The sequence below is a fragment of the Dermacentor silvarum genome, chromosome 2 (assembly GCF_013339745.2).
Source record: "Dermacentor silvarum isolate Dsil-2018 chromosome 2, BIME_Dsil_1.4, whole genome shotgun sequence".
Lineage (NCBI taxonomy): Eukaryota > Metazoa > Arthropoda > Arachnida > Ixodida > Ixodidae > Dermacentor > Dermacentor silvarum.
This window is the reverse complement of record NC_051155.1, coordinates 228753370-228774262: the sequence shown is the minus strand read 5'-3', so window position 1 is coordinate 228774262 and position 20893 is coordinate 228753370. Positions and strand designations below refer to the sequence as shown.

Below are 20893 nucleotides of genomic sequence, written 5' to 3'. Positions count from 1 at the left end.
ACGTTAAACCCGATAAATGGACTTTTTAGATGTCCTAAAACTTCTAAAATGTGATCCATTGACGGCTTCTTACCTTTACAATTAGGACGTCGCAAGGTCGAAATCCATCGTCGTCTATGAGTTCCCTTTTTTCAGTCACTGCGGGGGACTGTAGTACAGTGCATATTACATATGCTCTACTGCTGCATATTCAACATGTGTATATTTAGCATACTTTAGACAAAGCACGGGAGTTAAGCTGGAATGCTTGGCAGTGGCTGGCTACGCCCCTGCTGCTTGATTTACGCCCAACATGGACAAGTGACCCTCTTCCGAACGGGCAAATGCTGTCCCATTCGCATTACTTGCTCCTTCATATACACTGTAAGATGTAGCTGGAGAACGCTGAACAAACGGCCACTATCGCTTCCATTGTGTTCGTTACAACGTCCAAGTACGCTATGATTTTTCGCAGGTCGCCTCACATACATACGATATCTTAATATATTTTCAATGTACAAACAATGTTTTATTTCCATATAAGCACTATTGTTCTTGTTTTCGGAGGACTCGAGTGTAATTTCCACGGCGACTTCAAATGGGATCTCAATGGCTGGTCGACGTGTTTAATTTGCTACATATTTTGCATTGTCTGATGACACGCAGTAATGAATCCGCACTTACCTGTGTTCAGGCAAATTATCCTGAGAAACGAAGAAATTCTAAGCCACGTGAAGGTCGAGTGATGTGCGCATGCGCGCGCTCATTGCTGTTTTCGGTACACACAAACTAATACGCATTTACTAGAATGTTCGAGAAGTCCAGATAAAATGTAAGAATGCCCCCAATAATTTTTGTCGCATCTGTTAAACTTGCACCAAGGGGCATTTATTTTCCCGCCAACTTTCCGCGCTCGCGTCTCGTAAAATAGGAAATCTTGAATGTTCAAATTTGCCTCTTACTAAATTTCCTCGGATCTGCCCTTCCCTTCGTATACTATTCCGCCCACTTTTCAGACATGTCGGCACTATACTACTGCGCTGTACAAGAAAAAAAAAAAAAAGGGGGGGGGGGGGGGGGAGAAGCAGACACAGATGCGCTTTGTTACCGATTTCGTCTGAGAGTTGTCCATGAAAAGCCCAGTTCAAGCATTGCTGCGCCCTTGTACGTAGTTCCTTCCCTCTGTCTATCTGTTAGTTTCTTCTTGCGCCAAGACATACAAACAGTTCCAACTGCGCTCCTTAATTGCTAACATAAATACAGCTTATACTCGTCCCCATCAAGAGGATCCTCCTCCATAATATAATTTTCCATAGCAATGTCCGCCAGCCTGTGACTCGTCCATAAGTGCAGCTGATACGGACAGTGGCTCTCATGCCGAGAGGCCTCCGGTGACTTCGATGGCGGCACCGGTGACGTACGAACTCCTGGGCGACGCGAGGAACACGCAAACGCTGGCGATGTCCTCGGGCTTCCCTTCGCGTCGCATGGCCGAACGACGGATCAGCTTCTGCACCGTCTCCTCGTCCAGCGGAGACAGCAGCGGCGTGTCCGTGACGCCGGGCAGAACCGTGTTGCAGCGGATCGCGTATGGGGCGAGCTCCAGCGCGGCCGACTTGCTGAAGCCGATCACGCCAGATTTGGCAGCCACGTAGCACGACATCTTGGGGAAGCCCGTGCTGCCCAGAATGGTCGATATGTTCACGATCGACCGGTCCTGGTTCTTTGAGGTGTCGTCGGCCATCATCTCCCGGGCTGCCTCTTGGGTGATGAGGAAGGTGCCCTGCGCAAGAGGGTAGAACACTTTGTTACGTGGCGCGCCAAGTGTTACAAGAAGGCATCTTTATCAAAATGTCCACCAGCTGGACGCGGAACCGGGCCTGTCATTTGACCGCCCAATGTAGCCCGTATACCAGTTTAATTTATTCGAATCCCGAACGAGAGAGAGTGTCTGACATCATTGCCATGCGCTTAATTTACAGCAAATCAGTTCGGAGTGCTACAGGAGTGCTGCAAGGGGGCTCTGCCTGCGAAATATATTGTAGTCGCGGAGTGGCCTCGAAACTTCTGGCAAAGACTGCTCCGTTTACACCCCTGGCGCGAGCGTCATAACAGGAGCCATTGTTCTTACACCGTGGTGGAACGTAGCAACGAACGGTGATTTCCTTTGCCCTCTCTCTCTCTCTCTCTCTCTTTTTTTTTTTTTTTTGATAATGTGCACATATACGCAATCTGCCAGAAATTCAGGGTAACACAACGTATTTCGCTATGGTTGCACTCTGTAACTACTAAAAGGTGCGATACGGCGTGTCGGTCCTGCCTGACCCCCAGCGTGGTGCTGGTAAAATGCTACGTGAGAAACAAAAATTGCGGATTGCTGGCCTAAAAAAACCACGCGAAGAACTTGTTGTCTATTCGAGTGAGATATACGCAAGGTAACTTTTATTTAAAAATCATTTATAACCACGTATCAAAGCGAAAATCAGGAACTCTAACGCAGGTTGCGCTGTTAGTTGTGGTTTGACATATTATACCGAGAACGCCGCCGTCGGCTTTCACCGTCGCCTCAATTGACAAACTGAGCAAAGAAACGAAAGCAACTTTCCTGAACACGGCGGTAATCGCTTGTCACACAAGGCTTGGCCATATACGTCAACGATGGTCATTGCTGCGTATTCAAAGCACATCTTTCCCGTCAAAAAGAGTTAATTGAGACTCTCGAAAAGCATTTGACCTTCCTCGTTTAAGAAATGTACAGGCCATTATAGCAACGTAAGCACGCTCGAAGCCCGCTAAAGCTATGGCTGATGACATATATGCTGCCTGATGAGGTTTCGTGTATATAATATACCTTGAGGTTGACGCGCACCATCTCGTCGAAGGCCCGCTCGTCGGTGTTTAGGAGGAAGCTGTGCGTGAGGCATCCCGCCGAGTTGACCACCACGGTGGGAGCGCTGCTGTAGAGCCGCCGGATGGCCGAGAACAGGTCGCGCACCGACTGCCCTTCGCCCACGTCTACCTGCAGCGCCTGGTGGTCCGTCTCATCTGCGACAAGGGAGCCACGAAATCGGCACCACATTTTGAACTATAAACAGACACGTGCGTGTATCAACGTTTTGCTTTGACCCGATGCGTCCAGCCAATTCTGTCCGTGACCATGAGAGAGATGCGAGCAATATACACGCGCATTTTAGCACGTCGGCGCCCATTCAGGCCAAACGATGTACACGTGTATACTACCTCAAGATGAGCGGCGAATTCGCTGACGCGAAATCTCGGCGTGTGCTACTGAAAACTGTTTCCTCCGTCCGCTAGACTGCCTGTTACGGCGCTGCTGTTGGCACGCGAAGCTTAGTTCAGCGTTGGTCGCCCATACCATATAGTCCATAGCTCACTTGCATGACTGTTTGACTTCTGTTTGACTCAGAAGTTGCGAGATTGGCCCTCAGAAAGGTGTTGGTCTTTATTCTATGGGTGTAAGAGCTGTTCAGAATAAATCTATATAGTAGATTATACTCTGGTTAAAAGCGCCGACCTAGTTTTTATTGTCGTAGTTATTATATTATTATTATTATACTGCTGTAGTTGTTGCTGTTGGTTGTGTGTGCGTGCGTTTGTGAGCGAGAAAATGGGGGCAAATAATTGCCGTGGGAAGGGGCTCAACGCGTAGTATGTTAGTAATAATCTTACATATACCATATGAGGGGGTGTAACAAATGCAGTGTTTTACTGCATCGTAGTTTTTTGTCAGTTTTTTTTTTTTCATTATTATTATTTACAGTTCTGTGGTCATAAGTTGTCGACTGTACTTCTTCTTTGTGCCTCATAATCAGAGCCAGTTGTGATTATGAGGCAGGCCATAGTGGAGGACTCCGGATTAATTTTGATCACCTGGGGTTCTTTAACGTGCACTACAACGCAAGCACACGGGCGTTTTTGCATTTTCGCCTCCATCGAAATGCGGCCGCCCCGGCCGGGATTCAATCCCGCGATCTCGTGCTCAGCAGCGCAACGTAGCTGTCTGAGCCACCGCGGTGGGTATGTCGACTGTACTATTCTAGCCTCTATAACTGCACTGTGCTTTGTTGTTCAGGCCCTTTACGATTTCCAACTCTGATCCTATTGCTTTCGCAATGTTAACCTAATCTGAATGCCAATCATTATTGTCTTTGTATAGTTACCAGGCCCGTAGCTAGAATTTTTTTTTTCGGGGGGGGGGGGGGGGGGCATTTGCTGAAGGCCTTGGCTATTTCAGGAAGCACCTATTTCTCAGTAATTATTTTCGGTAAACATCACCGTATGTAAATTATGTGACTTTTTAAATACTATTTCATTAATAGGTTTATATTTTTAGTTTTGAGATGAATCTTCCTAATAGTATCATATTTTTATACGGACGATTCGTCTCAATAGATTTCATTGATAAAAATAAAACAGCGTTACTCAGAGCCAAAAATTAAAAGACGGAGAGTGGAAATATTCGTTGTATTGAAGCACACTCAAGAAGAGCTTCACCCGGCGTCTGGCGTGGAACGGTCGGCCGTGATCTCGTCAGGTCCCACAAGTCCGCTGCGCGGTGCGTCCGTTTGCTTTAAAGTCCGCACTGGCTCCTTAAGTTCGGAAGCCTAAAACACAAGACTCCGTGCCTCCTTCGTAAACGTTGCGATTACGTTGCTCACGTCAACGGACTCTCTGTAGAGCGACATCAGAGCCAACCCATCCAATCGTTCCTCAACAGAGCTGTTGCGAAGGTAAGTCTTGAGGCGCTTCAGCGTCGCAAAGTTTCTTTGCACAGCGGGGTGGCGGGAGCCCTGCTAGGGAACCCCCCCCCCCCCCCCCCTTATCAGAATTTCGGAGAAGGAGGGGGGGGGGGGGGGGGGGCTGGCTACGGGCCTGATAATTGCATATGCACATCATTAGTGTATTTTCCCCCTAACGCTCTCTCGGTTGTCATGGGGCTATATCCAATCGTTTATCTGTCTTACTTGCCTTAGTTTATCTGACCTGGAGACGAGGCAAAAAGAAACACCAATAAGAGACGAAGAAAAAATAAAAAGAAAAGGCAATCCCGGATCTGCGGTTCGATGAAGCCTTATCCTTCGTTGCCTGAACAAACAACGTGGATGGAATCAGACTGGCGCCACTGGAGAATGTCAGTGACTGTTATCTGAGATGAATCCTGTGCTTCGGATGCTCTTCATTTCGACATGAGAACCATCTTCAAATCAGTAGCGCACCCAGGATCTCTGCCTTGACAGTTTGCCAATACCATCTAAACAGCACTAATTTCAATTTCTTCACGGGAAATTGACAAAAAATTCAATTTTTGCGCAAGTTTGCGAGTGTGCAGACGATTGCGCGTCTTACATCTTAGTTGCAGTACTCAAAGGCGCAAGGAAAGAAGGGCTAAAAAAAAAAAGGGGGGGGGGGGGGTAACTCGGCCTCAGGGGGGTTTACAACTCCCCCGCTACAGCGTGCCTCATAATCAATCAGATCGTGGTTTTGGATCGTAATAACCCAGAGTTTTATTTTATATATAAATCGAAAGGCACAATGCGCCTTCCCGTTTAACATGCAGACCTGTACATCATGACATTATGGGCGTACAAGAGTACTTGCAGAGTTGAGTGTTTGCCCAATGTCCACAAAATGGGTCACTAAATGTTTCTCGGATATTTAAACATTGCGCCTAATATTAAACAGACAGTAAACCTTCAACACAAGAGCATGCACTCGTAATAGCGTCAATTAAAAATGGCAACTCTCTCTCCTTTTTCAGTTTCATATTGAACGCGGACCTGAAACCTGAACTGTACAGTGCAGTCCAGGTTTTGGGAACGAGCACCGGCGAATTTTTCCCTCTGGCAAGTGTACAACCACCCGGCTTTGCAGCAGATTACTTGTGGTTGGTGGCGCTGGTACCTTTGCGACACACCTGTGCATTTCATTAATTGACATACATATATAGCTCCACCGCACCTCCACCAGTTACATATATGATCACCCGTGCCGTGTACTCACGGTCCTGTGCACTACAGAATTAAGGCCGTGCGACTGACGCTTTGGCGCGGCCTGCAGCGAAGAATTTTCGTAGTACTTACTCGGCATCATCCGGAGAGTATCCCGCGCGGCATCTTTGTTGACGTCAGCGATGACTACTCGAGAACCTTCCTGGGCCAACCCAAGGCACACGGCGCGGCCGATGCCGCTGCCTCCGCCAGTCACCAGCGCTAGCCGTCCGCTCAGCATCGTGACAGCCGTTTAGGTGCGCGGCAATTAGGCACCGAGCGCGCGGTTTCACGTGCTCGGCGGCACGCTGGCAACGCGCACTCTCCGCGGATATAAGGTCCGAGAAGTGGCTTGAAGGGATAGCGCGTCGACCCTTGGACGAGGTTTCTTTTCTGCTCCACGGCTGATAGTACGCTGCCCGAACGTCAGATAGCACGCTCACGTTTGAAAACAAATAAAGACAGTGTCGGCACGGAGCAGTTTGTCAGGATGTGAATACGTATACACGTCCGAACGAGACGTCCGCCCAGTTTCCTTGTCTTGTTGTTTATTGTCGTCGTAGAGTGGACGGGGAGCATTAAGACGCGGTTGGGAGCGCGACGCGGGTGTAACGTACGTAATACTAGCCGCTTGGCAACAGATCAAGCTGGCGTACGTGTTGCGCGCTCGCTCGCAGATGCTCGGACTTCCGCTCTCACTCTTATTTTTTCTAGCCATTTTATCGGTTTTTCCTTCGACCGTAAATTGAGGCCGCACGCTGGGCGGACATCCGTCGAGCACATCAGGTATAAAATAGTTGTTGTTTTACTTTTAATCCACACGTACGTACTTAAAAATCAATGCGCGGAGGCATAGAGTTTCTCACTATAACACTAAATATAGTGAGAAACTCCATGCGCGGAGGAGCACGAACACATGGATGTAGCCTCAACTTAGACTGATAAAGTGCTCTTCAAAAGCTGTGCAGTCATTAATTTGGCGGTAACAAGTTGATTAAAGATGAGAAAATGAATGTCAAAGTTCCATTTTCTTTTTAATTTCGCGCCGAAACGCTAGAGTGGGTAGGTCAGCGTGGTGTCACAAGTTTCACAGCATTTTTCGTATTTGGACCAAATTGTGGCTCGGTAAAGGATCTTTATTGATACCATACTTCTTAAGTTCAGTTGTTGGCTTTTTTAGAATATAATGCAGTTCAACTTTTGCGCTAAAAATTTGACTATAAGCCCAAGCAAGCGCCATCAAAATCCATCACGTCACGGCGAGCTTCTGCGGCAACTTCAAGGCGGCGTCACCACCTGTTTCTTTTCTTTTTTTTTTTTATTCTTCCTCTTCTTCGCTCCTGGTTTATCAAGCCTCCCCTCACGGCCAGAGTACATTTTTTTTTTGTGTGTGTTGGAGATTAGTAAGTTAATGGCCCAAGTTAATTACACCTCAAATAGCTTTTTTTATCTTTAGTGTTTGAAGTCATAGAATAACGAATATATTTTATTGATAATTTTGCTGCAGTGCCAAGAACTGTTGTTAGTGCTGACCTCGACATTAATACGCATGCCGCTTTCGATCCGTCGACTAGCTCCCTGAAGTAACCAGCGTCCCGCAATACCGAAACCGAAACTTTATTTAGTGATTGCTCGCGCCACTACGTGGTGAATTTGACAACTAATACAAACATGGTGCGCTCCAGAAGTTGAAGCATGTTGTTTTCATGGATACAGAAAATATGTATACATTAACGCCATTTATTCTATGTTAACACGTTTTCAAACTATCGTGCAGACACTGAGAAATTGTGCAAATTGCATAAGTTTCACATAGTAATGTTGTGGGCTGTATACATCATGCCGGGGTGTGTTTTCTGTTTGAGCTCCCGACACACATCTTGAAGAATAGCTCCGTCCGATATGTCTTTCTCATTCAAATTTGATATACCGGATGCTGAAGGCGCGATCCTTAACCAGGACGAGCATGTCGATTCAGAGTGCAAACACTTGACCAAGCCTGTTGCACCTTATGAGGAGGTCGTGCCGAGGCAGGAGCATGAAAACGTGAGTGCCGCAATTTTTCAGTGCGCTGCGCCACGGTACTTTGTTTAGGGATATTTAATTTATGTTTTGAAATTTCAGCGTCACGAAAGTCTGGAAAAAAGCGTGCTAGACCTGACATCTATCAAGGTAATATTTCTAGTTGGCGGCCAAATGGAAAGCCTTCTCAGGGGGGATGTTCTTGAGGCGACTGAAGGAAACCTGGACATTGTTCCTAGTGTTTATGAAGGTAAGTTGGGTCTTACTTTTGGTTAGTGCTGTTGAAATCTATCATTCTGCTTAAGAACACCTATTTCGATCTTGAAGGTGGTATGAAGGTCTGGGAGTGCTCCGTTGATTTGGCGGAGTATATTGAAAACCAGCTGAGCATTGATGACGAAGCCAAAGTACTTGAGGTAGGTCGTTCAAATATACCTTAGTAATTCTGCTTAAAGGGTTAATCGCAAACAGTTAGTCAGTGGCAAGTTTTGAAGTGTTGTCATGGTTTTCTATGTCTTTTTATCGCATAGTCGGTAGTGAGATCAAGAATAGCGGTAAATGCTTCGTCTTGCAGTATTAAGCGAGCTGTCAAGCACGCGAAGTGCAAATGAAATTGTGCTTAGTGTAGCAAAATAAGTGCAACGTTGAACATTACCGCCTATCTGTGTACTATTTTTCCAGCTCGGATGTGGTGCTGGCCTTCCAGGTCTCGTGGCCTGCCTCAAAGGTGCATCTGTGGACTTTCAAGACTATGTGAGTTAGACAAAATGGCAGTGTTATAATGACAGCTGTTCCTATCATGTGTTCCTAAATTTTATAAAAAATTACGGCATATCCAACACAGTTGTTGAAATCTACATTAAGAGAAGCTGTTTTCGATCGTTTCACTTAAATTCTATGCAGACAGACACATGATGTGTGCAGTGGTATTTTATTTCACTGCATGCAAGGAACTCTTCAATTGGTTCTCCCACTGCAGACATTGTTTCTCATTTGGCTTCATAGTAATGCACAAGTAACTGTGTCAACAGGTTTTACAGCATAGCAAATATGGGCCTAATTGTCAAGGCGCATCTTGACTTTGAGAACACGCTTTGGTCCCATGACACAGCGAGGTGTAAATTCCACACACTCCCACAATGCATTTTTTTATGCATTTTATCACCTGTGCGACCACAAGACCCATGTGACCGCAGATTGCATTCAGGCCGATCCCAGATTGCATCTCTGGGATCGGCCCAGTTTACTATTAGACTGTCTTTGGCATCAGCCAAGTTTACTCAGTGAGAAACCGACCGAGCAGCCACACCAATTTGGGGAGTTACATTAACAGAGTTTGTCTTTAGAATAAGCTTTTTATGAGATAACAGCTCCACCCCAGGAATGGCAGTGCCGCAGCACTGCCTGCTTCATCACACTAGTGTCAGATTTAATGAGCAACTGTTATTGGTTTGCACTATATCATATACTGTTTGCAATGCTAATTATGTTGGCGCCATGTTTTAGTGACCGAAGCACTGGCATTGCCTGCCCCTGTGGCTCAGTGGCGGTGGCATTAGGCTGACATGGTAGTGGGTTCTATTCCCTTCTCTGGCAGCCACATTTCAATGGGGGCTGAATACGAAAATTATTCAGAGAAGTCCCTAGGGAATCCTGGGCGCAGCTTTGTTGCAATGGCCACACTCGACGTGGAGGTGTCTATTGCGGATGGGGCACTATTGCTTTAATATATTCAAAACTACATACCCGTTGTGGTCACCTTAGTACATTTATTCTTGGTCATTGGCCAATAATTGGCACATACCAATATCACATACACAGTGCCGAAATTATCTGTTCAGGCACACCCAGTGGCATATACCCAGTGACCCACGTTGCCTACTAGGCCAGACAGCACCAAGTTGTCTATTCGGGCTCATACCCTGTGGCCCATGTGATCTGCTCGGTAAGATAGCAGCCAGCACACACCTAGCGTCCCAAGCTGGTAGACAATTTATTTCATTTGTCAATATACCAGGCTATCAATTGGCTGTAATAGAATACCATAACGTCTGCACAGGTGACGTTCTTTATTTCTCATGTTGGACGGACTGGACCAGCATAGCACTGACATACAACATACGATACATCTCACTGCATATTCATGCATTTCATCTGCTTGTTTGAAAGAAAGTGACAGTAGACTGAATGTTCTAAAAATGAATATATTTTGATGTATGAGAATTAATAGTCTGTACAGCCAGATTTGAGTCAATAGGACAAGACTTGAGTATTAAAGATTACAGGAAAGCTTGGAGGTTTCTTGTTTGCTTGACTTATGTATTGCAAAAGATGTAGTTAAGCCTTATTTATTTGTTAACTTTGTAACAGCGATTGATGACGGCTGCACATTAGTAGGAACTCTGCTGTAGGTTGTAACCCCTCATTGGGAGTTCTCACATATGCCTTGGCCACACAACTTACGACTTTGTTTGCAGCATTCTGTCTGCTGTTGACTTGCCAGCTGTGCTGCCATCATCCATGTTACTCATGTGACTACCCTAGTTTGGCATAGCAAGCAGGGCATTTTTAAGCTCAACCACTTCATTCATGTCGTAACCTTGCATGACACTTTCACACAGTTTACTTTTTTATGTTTTTTAAGAAAATCATCAGGTTAACACTAGCTCAAGAAACTACTGAGTGCTTTGTAAATGAAAACAAAAGAAATGGCCGATAGTAAACAAGGTAATGTCAGAAAGGTGCTTGCCTGCCAGCTTTATGCTGGTGTTGTTAAAAAAATGCTGCTGTTATCACTGTCACTGGTTTAGTGGATATTAGGAAGTAAAGTGCACAATGTGTAGATTTCGCAAAGCTGTGTTCTGCCATGTCTTTGCAAACATACTTATCTGAAACATAGCCAGTTACATACACAAGGACTGTACTAAAATTAAGTCAATTATTTTTTGTATGTGAGTAAGAAAGCACACAAAAATGGGTGTTTGGTGGTATGTGGTGCCATCTTTTCTGCAATCATGGATGGCCATTTGCCATCAATATGCTGCATAATTTAGCCACCACTATGCTATAAAATATGGCGGCACACAGTGCCTTACTTTGCCAATATGCATTTCTGATGAAGCAGCAAATTGCAGCCACAGAAATTAACAGGAAGCTTTAGCTTATGTATGGTGACGCGTGAATGAGCTTGAGCAGTGGACAAATATGTGTCAGGTATGTTAAAGTTGGCCAGACAAGCATTAATGATCAGCTTCGAGCAATTGCTTGGGCAGCCACGACTGAAGCCAACAAGGAGACCATTGATGCATTCATTACAGGGGACCGACTTGTAACAATAGGCGAAATAATGAGTGTGTTTGAAATAGAGCACAGAGCAGGTCAGGAGAGGATTGAAGGTTTAGGCTGCCGAAAAATAAATGCTGCTCAATACGTTGAATCAATGCAGAGGCGCCATTGTGCATTGTGTGGTGAGCGACCTGCAAGAAAAGTGATCTTGCAGAGAAGTGCTTCTGCACCTGCCTCAAGTGCGAGGCCAATTTGAGACACCAGTGGCAATACGTACAGTAGCGGGTCACTGCCTATACGAAGCTGAAATAGAGCTTTATTGGAGGGATTTTTTCAAGGGGCCTCCCGATCAGTTGGAAAGATCTATGCAGAGGAATGGAGACTGAAAAAATAACCAAAAGTCGGGAAAAATAAGGTGACAGAAGTTTTGCTTTCAGTAATGCAGGGTAATAATTTGTGAAAAGTTGCTCGTTACTTTCTGTATAATACTTGTGTTCATTGGCGTGAGAAAGTGGGAGTTGCTGCCTCTAATGAAAAGCTGGAGATGTTAGCCTTCCTTAAAGGGGCCCTGAAACAATTTTTGAACTTAGTTTGAAAATGTTGCCAATCTGTTGATGAGGCTCCTGTGAACATGTGAACCAAACATTATTGCACGGCATGCACCAGTGAACTTAAAATCTCGTGTCAAAAGCAGTGAAAAATTGCTTGGTCTCTCCTTTGCAATGTCATCATACAGCGTCATCGCAAGCAGCAAAGTCCACAATAGCTATTCGCTGATTTCATGATTGCAAGAACATTTTCAGTAATACAATTTTGCTTAGTTGAGTTAAGTAAATCAAAAATATGTATGTGTGCAATCTCAAAAAGACAGAAACACCACTCCATCTTTCCACTACCGGTCTGCACAGGACAGTTGCACATTGCCAAGTCTGCTGTGCGTGGCTTCCGAGATTAAAAGCGTAGCGTAGACACCACCACTGTCTCAGGCTGCCGGGACAAGCCGTCTTGCCACCAAGGCATGAATGGAGATAAAAGGAGAAAAAAAGCCACTCACATGTCCGATAACTGTCTAACTTCACTTGTGCTTGAAGGATTCAAAAAGTTTTCATGGCAGGAGATTCATGAGGCGACATAATTTAATAGGGAGGTAATTCTGTGATTAGTTAGAGAAGTGTTTCAGAGCCCCTTTAAGACTTTGGCACGGCAGTACGTGTGTCAGGTTTCTAAAACACAAGTTTCTAAAACATTTGTTTTCAAATAAATGGTTACTTCATTTAGTGTTTTCAGGGGTTGGACTCCTGCACCAACTGTGCCAAACACAGAAAATTGACCCAAATTGCGCAACGCTGCACCAGAACGGCTTCCACATGTGTGCTCCGGCAGTGGCCGCGAACAGCAAGCGAATTCATTCTCCGAAAAAGAGTGCAGCCGTTCACATTCCACGGACCGCGCAACAGCGCCTCCCACACAGTTTCTTGTAATTTTCAAGCTTATCGCACTGAACTTTTCGGTGCTTCCGGCAAGTGAACGGCGCATGCGCAGGCACTCCTGGTATTTTTCACTGCTGTCGGAACGACTGGTGTGGCTGTATTAAGAGTGTACTAGAATACGGCTAAGTGGGCTGAGCGGCGCGGCGCTTTCTAGCTGACGCTCAAAACAACAAAAAGTAGGCTGAGGACACTGCGAGCGAACTAGATATTAGGGAGGCACACGCAGCGGCTTCAGCGGGCGGACATCTCTGTTCCCAGGGCCAGTATACCGTAAAAATATTCCAATCTATTTTTATGCCCATATGAGCGAGGCCTGTGTCATTTTGACATATCGCGAAGGGTTAATGGCGGACTTGGAATAAGAAGTTGCAGTTTCGCCCAATGTCGAAGCATCGGTTGCGATAGCATATTATTAGACAGCTATACCAAGTAAGAATAGTAGTTTTATAGGCCATATAAACTTGTAAACATTCGCTTGCTAACTAAATTAACAACCATGGTGTCACGCGCGCAAAAGCAAAACATGAACACATGTCACTTGATGGCCGCAGAAACTCGCTGTCTAAACACTGGAGTGAGGAAGCGCGGCAGCAGCAGTGAGAGAATTGACCGTTCGTGCTGCCTCTCACTTCAACGCGAACTAAGCGGCGAAAACACAGCACGCACAAAGCTGTGAGCACTCGCACTCAGTCTCCATCGCAGATCGTTTTCAAGATGGGGCCCGCTCCGTACGCACCAGCCGCCAGAGAACGCCCCCCTCCCTCGTTCCCTTCCCCCCACAGTGCCTTGTGCGCGATCGAAGATGGCGTGCTTCCTCCCCACTTTTAACCCTCGCGCACTTCCGCTATCATCATGAGCGTCAGCGCGGGAATATATAGTTTGATTGTAGTTCCACCGATGTTTTCGGCTTTGCAGGCAAACATACGCCATGCTGCCGCCCGACCCACTTTTCCGTATTCTAGTATGCTATAGCTACAAAATGTGCTTCTGCTATGCGCTCTGTGTTTGTTTATTCTCTGTTTCATCGTGGTTTCGAAGTGCGCTGCCATATTCAATTATTCCACCAAAATTCAGATTGGCCTGCTCCAGACTGCTCCAAATGAAATTTACTCTGCTTCAAGCTGCTCCAAAATGCAATTTTGTCTGTGCCAAACTGCTCCAAAATGCCATTTTACTTGCTCAAAAAATTGCTCCAAAGTGACTGGGCAGTCCCACCCCTGTGTTTTTATCAGCTACAATACTGAGCTTATTTTAATGTTGGTGCTTTTATTTCAGCCAGATGCTTGACAGCATAAGTATATGAGACTATAGGTGTTTTACAACAATTTATTTTTTTACCCTTCTTAAACTCATCGAAGCAACATATGAAAATGTTGTCTTTTCTTGCAATTTGTTAACCAGATTAATGGAAATCTGCATTATTATGCTAACCACTTCTGAGAATGTTTTGTAACATGTCTTGTTTTCCTTCTCCTGTTTCAGAACAAGCAGGTGCTGGACCTTATCACCATACCCAATGCCTTTGCTAATATTGGTGCTCGGGTGAAGAAAAGGTGCCATTTTTTTGCAGGCGATTGGAGTGCATTGGTGGACAACATTCTGCCTGCCCAGTAAGAGCTATTTTGGATTTTGTTATGTAGATCATGTCTATTAATTCGCAACTAAGTTGCATGATAAACATTTTTCAGATGCAATATTTTTGCAGATATCCACACACTTTTTTCCAACACAAATATATTTGTTCAATGAAACTCATTGCTGGGACAGTTGGTCCACCATAATTATGCTGAAGAAAAGATGCGGCGCTATATAGACAAGGATGACAAGGGAGAGACACGGAGTGGTGCAAATCCAAATCTCTCTCTTTTCATCCTCAGTGTAGGTATGTTGCACTAAATCATTCCTGCAGCATAGATATTTGTTAACCAATTAGAACACCCTTGAAGTGACCACGTAATCTCAAGCAGAGCAACCGAGCAAAGGGCGTTTATTGCAGGTATCGCGTGCAATATATAGCACACAGCAAGAAAGAGGGGAAGGGACAAAATAGAGAACGAGGGTAGAAAGTGATTACATCAGGTGCCCAGATTCATAGGCACGTGCAGTGCATGACGATATAACAGTCTCCTCTTCTCTTAAGGTGAGAACGTGTCAGGGGGACGTCTCGAACGGGTCGACCTTCGTAGTCCCAGGGTTGTGGTCCCATCCGTCGTATCAGCACTAGCGGTCTTGTCGATGGCTCTGTCACCTTCGGCTGAGAGACGCGGCTGCACTTGCTCAGAGTCCTGCACCACAACACGCGGTTTCACTTGGTCCAAGTGTCGTCGCATTAGTTCGCCCTCTGGTCCCTCGGCGGTCACCATACACGACCCCTCTGTTGTTTGGACCCATGCTTGAGTCCATGGGTCTCCGAGGCAACCGTAGTTTCGCACCCAAATTGGTTCATCCTTCTGCAAGAAATCATTGGCAAAGGGGTAACTGTCGCGCTCTTTTTCTGACGGCAACAAATTGTCTAATCGGGAGCGTAGCTCACGCCCAATCAGCAGCATAGCCGGCGTTTTTCCGCCCGGCAGCGGCGTTCGTCGGTAGTTGTGCAAGATCCTCGCCAGCCGCGTTTGCATGGATCCTTGCCTGTTTTTCTGTAGGCTTTGTTTTATGGTACGCACCGCTCGTTCTGCCAACCCATTCGATTGAGGGTGATATGGTGCAGTGCGCATGTGCTTTATTGCATTCACCGTAGTGAAAGTCTGGAATTCCCGGCTTCTAAACTGTGGCCCATTATCTGTGATGATTGTGCGCGGCAACCCAAACGTGCTAAAGAGAGTGCGCAGGGCATCTACGGTTGTCCCAGCAGTGGAAGTTCTCAAAGGCACAGCTTCCATCCGCTTACTGTGGGAATCGACCACAATTAATAGCATGTAGCTATCCACCGGACCCGCAAAATCAACGTGCAGACGCGACCACGGCTGCCTGGTTTCCGGCCACGGAACTGGTACCTGGCGTGGATGCATCGGTGCAGCTTGAACACATAAGTGGCACGTCTTACCGAGCTGCTCAATCTCTTTATCAATGCCGGGATACGAGAGCAGCGACCGAGCTAGTCTCTTCATCGCGGTGATTCCTTGATGTGTCTCATGAATAAGCTGCAACACTGCGTTCCTGGCTGCTTTAGGCACGACGACTCGGTGGCCCCAGAACACCAGGCCTTCTCTCACAGTTAGCTCGTCCCTCCGGAATAGGTAAGGCTTCAGCGTTACTTGGTTCGCGTCTAAATGCCGAGGCCAGCCTTCCTGCACCCACTTCTGCACCAAACGTAACTCCTCATCTTCGGCCGTATAGCGGGCCAGTTGTTTGGCTGACAACACTCTACCGTCCAAACCAGCGGTGAGAAGTACGTACTCACAGTCATCAGCGCCGTCCTCGTCTCCGGACACTTCCCTGGAATGTGCTGCCCGTGGCAGGCGGCTGAGTGCGTCCGCCGGAACATTCGCCTTGCCGTCTTTGAACTTGACGATGTAGGAGTACGTGCTCAACTGGAGGGCCCACCGTTGTATGCAGGCGGCCGCCATGGCTGGAACCGGCTTATCTGGATTGAAAATGCTGACTAAAGGCTTGTGATCAGTCAGGAGTGTGAATTTCCTACCCAACAGATATGCCCGGAATTTTGCTACTCCAAACACTAATGCCAGGGCTTCCTTTTCAAGCTGTGAATATTTCCGCTCTGCGTTCGCGAGTATGCGGGAGCGGAAGCCAATGGGTCGCCTCATCCCCTCAGCTGTGCCGTGAGAAAGAACGGCTCCAATGCCGACTGCTGAAGCATCACATTCTAGTACCAACGGTTTGTCCGGGTCGTAATGGGCAAGAAACTCGGCTTTCCTTATCAGTGCTTTGACCTCTTCGAACGCCTGCTGCTGAGCAACGCCCCACTTCTACTCCGTCCTGGGGCGCAATAGTTCGTACAAAGGTGCAAGGATCGTGGCTGCCTGCGGTAGAAACTTTTGGTAATAGGTGACAATACCCAAAAATGACCTTAACTCGGGCACTCCCGTGGGTGTCTCGACGTCCAGAATAGCCTCAAGATTTTCCCTTTTGGCATACACGCCTTTATCGTTGATCTGGTAACCCAAAAAATCAACCTCATTCTCACGAAATCTTGACTTCTCTCCGATTCAGCCGCACCCCGAACTCGCGGAATCTTCCCAGCACTCGGCGTAAGGTGGCGGCATCATTCCACTTTTCTGCAATGATTACGTCGTCTAAATAGACCTGCACCCCAGGCAGCCCTTGTAAAATTGTTTCCATGCGTTGCTGAAAGAGCGCTGGCGCAGAGGCTACTCCAAACGGAAGGCGGGTGAAGCAAAAAAGGCCCTTCTGCGTATTCACCGTCGTGAGCAGTTGCGATTCTTCGTCTAACGTAATTTGATTGTAGGCGTCCCGGAGATCGATAGTTGTAAAAACTTCGCCACCGTTCAACGTCGCCATGATGTCCTCAATGCGCGGGAGAGGATACTGGATCGTGTGGCAGGCTTGGTTGACAGTAGTTTTGAAATCACCGCATAAGCGAATGTTCCCGTTTCGCTTTACCACCGCCACCACGGGTGCCGCCCACCACGGGTGCCGCCCACTCCGAGTGTGCGACCGGGGCAAGAATTCCATTTTCAACTAATCGATCAATTTCGGCCTCCACTTTTGAGCGTAACGCGTACGGCACCTGCCGCGCCTTACAGAACCGAGGAACAGCATCGTCACGCAATGGCAAACGGCCGGGCGGTCCCGTTATGCGCCCTAACTCGGGTCAAAACACATCAGAAAATTCTTCTAACAAGACCTCAATGGCATTGCCAACTTCACGAATGGCTGCACTCTCACCTTCTTGCATTGCGCTGAGCACCGGCTCCCCAAGAAGGTCCAGCGCTGTCATGACGTCCCGGCCACACAAGTTCGGCCCGGAACACCCCAGCACAGCTAATGTGGCTTTTGTGGTCTTCGAACCCAAGGAAACATCGAGTTGTAACTGGCCGCACACCGGCAGTGGTCCAAGGAAGCATGACAACTTGAGCGGCGATTCCTGCAGGTTCAGCCAGGCATCTTGATGCTGTACGTAGGTGGGCCAAGTGATGATAGAAACCGGGGACCCTGTGTCCAGCTGCATCTTGATCGCTATTCCATTCCAAAGGAGAGTGCGCATTATGACCTTTATGGTGTGAATGTTTCCAACAAAATTATCTGTCGTTTCAACGAGGAACAGAGCTTCTGCACCCGGATCGTTGCTGTTTCCTGCTGACGGATGCACTGGCATTAATTTGCTGGTGTGGCCACGTTAACGGTTCCCTCAGTTCTGCTGTCTGCTTGTCCGGGACACATCTTGCGAACATGACCGCGCTGCTGGCACTGGTAACACTTCGACGAGCAGAACCGGCAGGTTCTTGAGTCGTGCCTTGTTTTTCCACACCTAAAACATGGTGGCCTGGCCTCCCGACTTTCACGTCGTGCATACATGTTTCTCACCACATGTACGCCTTCGTCTTCAGGCGCCGTCCTCAGCGTCTTCACGTTTTCTTCCGCCATTTCCACTGCTAAAGCGATTTCCTCTGCTTCGCCTCTTGTTAAGGATGCTTTCGCAAGCAGTTGACGACGTACTAAGTTATCTTGCAAGCCACAAACTATCCGGTCCCGGAGCATCCTGTCAAGTGAAGTGCTGAAGTTGCAGGTATCCGCCAATTGCCGAATGGCTACAAAAAAATCTCTGACTGGCTCTCCAGGCATCTGGTTGCGTGAGAAAAATTTGTAGGATTGGGCTATTTCATTCTGGCTGGGCGAAAAATGCTTCTGCAGTATGTCGAGTGCTTCTTTGTACGACAGCTCGTTCACCTTTGTTGGCGCGCAGCGTCCACTGACGACGGCCACAGTGTGGGTGCTCAGCCCTGCTACGAGCAATGCTCGCTTCTTCTTTTCTTCCGTGATGCCGTTGCCTTCGAAGAAAGCTTCTAGCCGCACTAGATATGCCGGCCAGTGGTCCGTAGCTTCCTCGAACTGTGGTGGGCTTGCGTATCCGGCCATGGCTACCGGGGTGTCGCTGGTGGGGCGGCAGGCTCATCCCACCCTCGTCGCCACTGAAGTGACCACGTAATCTCAAGCAGAGCAACCGAGCAAAGGGCGTTTATTGCGGGTATCGGGTGCAATATATAGCACACAGCAAGAAAGAGGGGAAGGGACAAAATAGAGAACGAGGTAGAAGTGATTACATCAGGTGCCCAGATTCATAGGCACGCGCGGTGCATGACGATATAACAACCCTAGTGTCTGTTTCAGAAGAACATTCATTTTACTGGTCGCCTTGTATTATCTGTGTAAATCAGAATATTCTCAATAAATGCAGTTGTAGGGCTTGTGGGGTCGAAGCCCTGACTTTATGTTCCTGGCTAGTCCAGTATTCCCCATCAGCCTCTTTCTGGGTCACAATGTTGCTGTAGTTGTCCTCTAGCGCGGTTCGCAGCAGCATTTACCACAGGCTTCAGACTTGTGCATATTATTTAACGGGGATGACAATTATATACAGATCACTAACTAAATATTTCTTCCGTCTTTTGGTTGAATGGTTGGTCAGTCAACACAAAGTACCTCCGAGCTGCAAGACATTAATCTTTCCAGACAAGGTTCAAATGCTGGACTTCACACGCAAGCCGGATCTTCTAATCACTTCACTGCAGCCGTACCATGGAAGTGACAAAATAGCAGAAGCATAATGTGCAGCTTGATGCATGTGCAGCTTGATGCATGTGCAGCAAGGCAATTAGATGGGCCACTTTGCATGTGCTTCATGGAGGACTAGAGTTTGTTGTTTGATGCTATGAGCAGCAGTGAAAAGACAAGTACCACAGCCTTATATTGCAACCATTGGAATGCTATGCACAAATGACGAGGCAGATTTTCTTGTGCGTCTACATTCCTCGCGTTATGAAAATTATGCAGATCCAACGCACATCTTGGAATTTATGTAAAAGCGAAGCGTTCATGAAGCAGTTAATCAAATGTTATAAATTTAGCCATTTAATTCTTACGTCTTTGGCGTAATGCAAACTGGTTCACATGTGCTCTTGTGAAGCCGTGCTACGTACGCAATGTGACAAATGTGGCGATCATCTGAAAGAGCTAGTTGTCATTGGCACGATAGAAGCGTACATGCAATTGTGGCCTGATGGTTAGAGCATCGGGCTGCTGCGCTGGGGTACTGAGGTTCAGTCCCACCATTGTGCATGTAATTCAATTGTTTTTCTTTTAGATTTAGCTATTTGGCAAGACAGCAGGGACACCGAGCAGCCATGGTCGGGAAAGTCTTAGTGAGTTCGCAAAGGAAAGCTTCGCTTTAATAGCAAACCTGAAGCTGAATGTCAGAGGAAATGTCGGTGACTGAACAGCTTTTTCTACACATCGTAATATGACGTTAACCTACTGTAAATGACAAAAACGCATTGTGAAGTACTACTTGCATATACCATACCATTTATATACCATATACCGTTTATCAGAGGAAACATGGCCTCCCCTCAACAATCACCATTACATCTCGTTGACACTCAGAAGCGAAGCTCACAAAAATTGCCATTTACCACTCACTGGAGATGATGCAGAACCCAAAATGTTGAGTTATAGTAGTAACACCTACTTAGACATCCGGGCATGACAGCAAGATCAACACGTGTGCATGGTTCCTGCCTCGGTAGCTCAGTGGTTATGGCATCGCATTGCCGAGATAAAAGTTGCAGGTGTGATACTGGCCGAAGTGGCCAAATTCAGATAGGGGCGGAATGCAAAAATCGTTTATGTACCGTGCATACGGTGCACATTAACGAACCCCAGGTGATTAAAACAAATCTGGAGTCCCCCACTACAGCGTGCCTCATAATCAGAATGCAGTGTGCATTGTTCTGGGATCTACATCATACATGCTTACTACCATGTCCATGTGTCGTCTGCTAAAATGCTTTTTAGAGGCGGTTAACGTAAAGAATTAACAATTACCAGCTCTGCATCTTTGTGAAAGTTGTGTGTACAATTCATTTACCATAAATTTATCCAAAGTAAAATTTTATTGCAGTTCACCAGCAA

General features: G+C 46.8%; 3 protein-coding genes across 3 annotated transcripts in view; 1 reads left to right on the top strand and 2 right to left on the bottom strand.

The window, feature by feature from the left end:
• Positions 1–518: 518 nt before the first annotated feature.
• Positions 519–6540, bottom strand: LOC119442824 ((3R)-3-hydroxyacyl-CoA dehydrogenase). Its single transcript, XM_037707858.2, has 3 exons — positions 6081–6540; positions 2831–3024; positions 519–1762 (listed from the first exon to the last, which is right to left on the bottom strand). The coding sequence occupies exons 1-3, from the start codon at positions 6226–6228 to the stop codon at positions 1352–1354; spliced, it is 753 nt and encodes a 250-aa protein (XP_037563786.1). The 5' UTR covers positions 6229–6540; the 3' UTR covers positions 519–1351.
• Positions 6541–7642: 1102 nt separating this feature from the next.
• The window catches only part of LOC119442823 (histidine protein methyltransferase 1 homolog), a 31883-nt gene continuing 18632 nt past the window's right edge, over positions 7643–20893 (top strand). Inside the window, exons 1-5 of the mRNA XM_037707856.2 lie at positions 7643–8033; positions 8112–8259; positions 8337–8425; positions 8691–8762; positions 14267–14394. Coding sequence (XP_037563784.1) covers positions 7890–8033; positions 8112–8259; positions 8337–8425; positions 8691–8762; positions 14267–14394 — 581 coding nt within the window. The 5' untranslated portion in view covers positions 7643–7889. The remainder of the gene's footprint in view (positions 8034–8111; positions 8260–8336; positions 8426–8690; positions 8763–14266; positions 14395–20893) is intronic.
• On the bottom strand, positions 14789–18925 carry LOC125943318 (uncharacterized). The gene is made up of 3 exons (XM_049662412.1): positions 18656–18925; positions 16196–16365; positions 14789–15349 (listed from the first exon to the last, which is right to left on the bottom strand). The coding sequence occupies exons 1-3, from the start codon at positions 18842–18844 to the stop codon at positions 14920–14922; spliced, it is 789 nt and encodes a 262-aa protein (XP_049518369.1). The 5' UTR covers positions 18845–18925; the 3' UTR covers positions 14789–14919.

What these genes read in the sequence shown, in the direction of transcription:
- LOC119442824 (XM_037707858.2), bottom strand. Translation starts at nt 6,228, where the DNA reads ATGCTGAGCGGACGGCTAGCGCTGGTGACTGGCGGAGGCAGCGGCATC. An exon ending in TACTCTCCGGATGATGCCGA is followed by an intron (nt 3,025 to 6,080) that starts GTAAGTACTACG and finishes CCCTTGTCGCAG; the next exon opens with ATGAGACGGACCACCAGGCG. An exon ending in TGGTGCGCGTCAACCTCAAG is followed by an intron (nt 1,763 to 2,830) that starts GTATATTATATA and finishes CCTCTTGCGCAG; the next exon opens with GGCACCTTCCTCATCACCCA.
- LOC125943318 (XM_049662412.1), bottom strand. Translation starts at nt 18,844, where the DNA reads ATGGCCGGATACGCAAGCCCACCACAGTTCGAGGAAGCTACGGACCAC. An exon ending in GACGCTGCGCGCCAACAAAG is followed by an intron (nt 16,366 to 18,655) that starts GTGAACGAGCTG and finishes AATCCAGATAAG; the next exon opens with CCGGTTCCAGCCATGGCGGC. An exon ending in TCCGGAGACGAGGACGGCGC is followed by an intron (nt 15,350 to 16,195) that starts TGATGACTGTGA and finishes GCCGCTGCCGGG; the next exon opens with CGGAAAAACGCCGGCTATGC.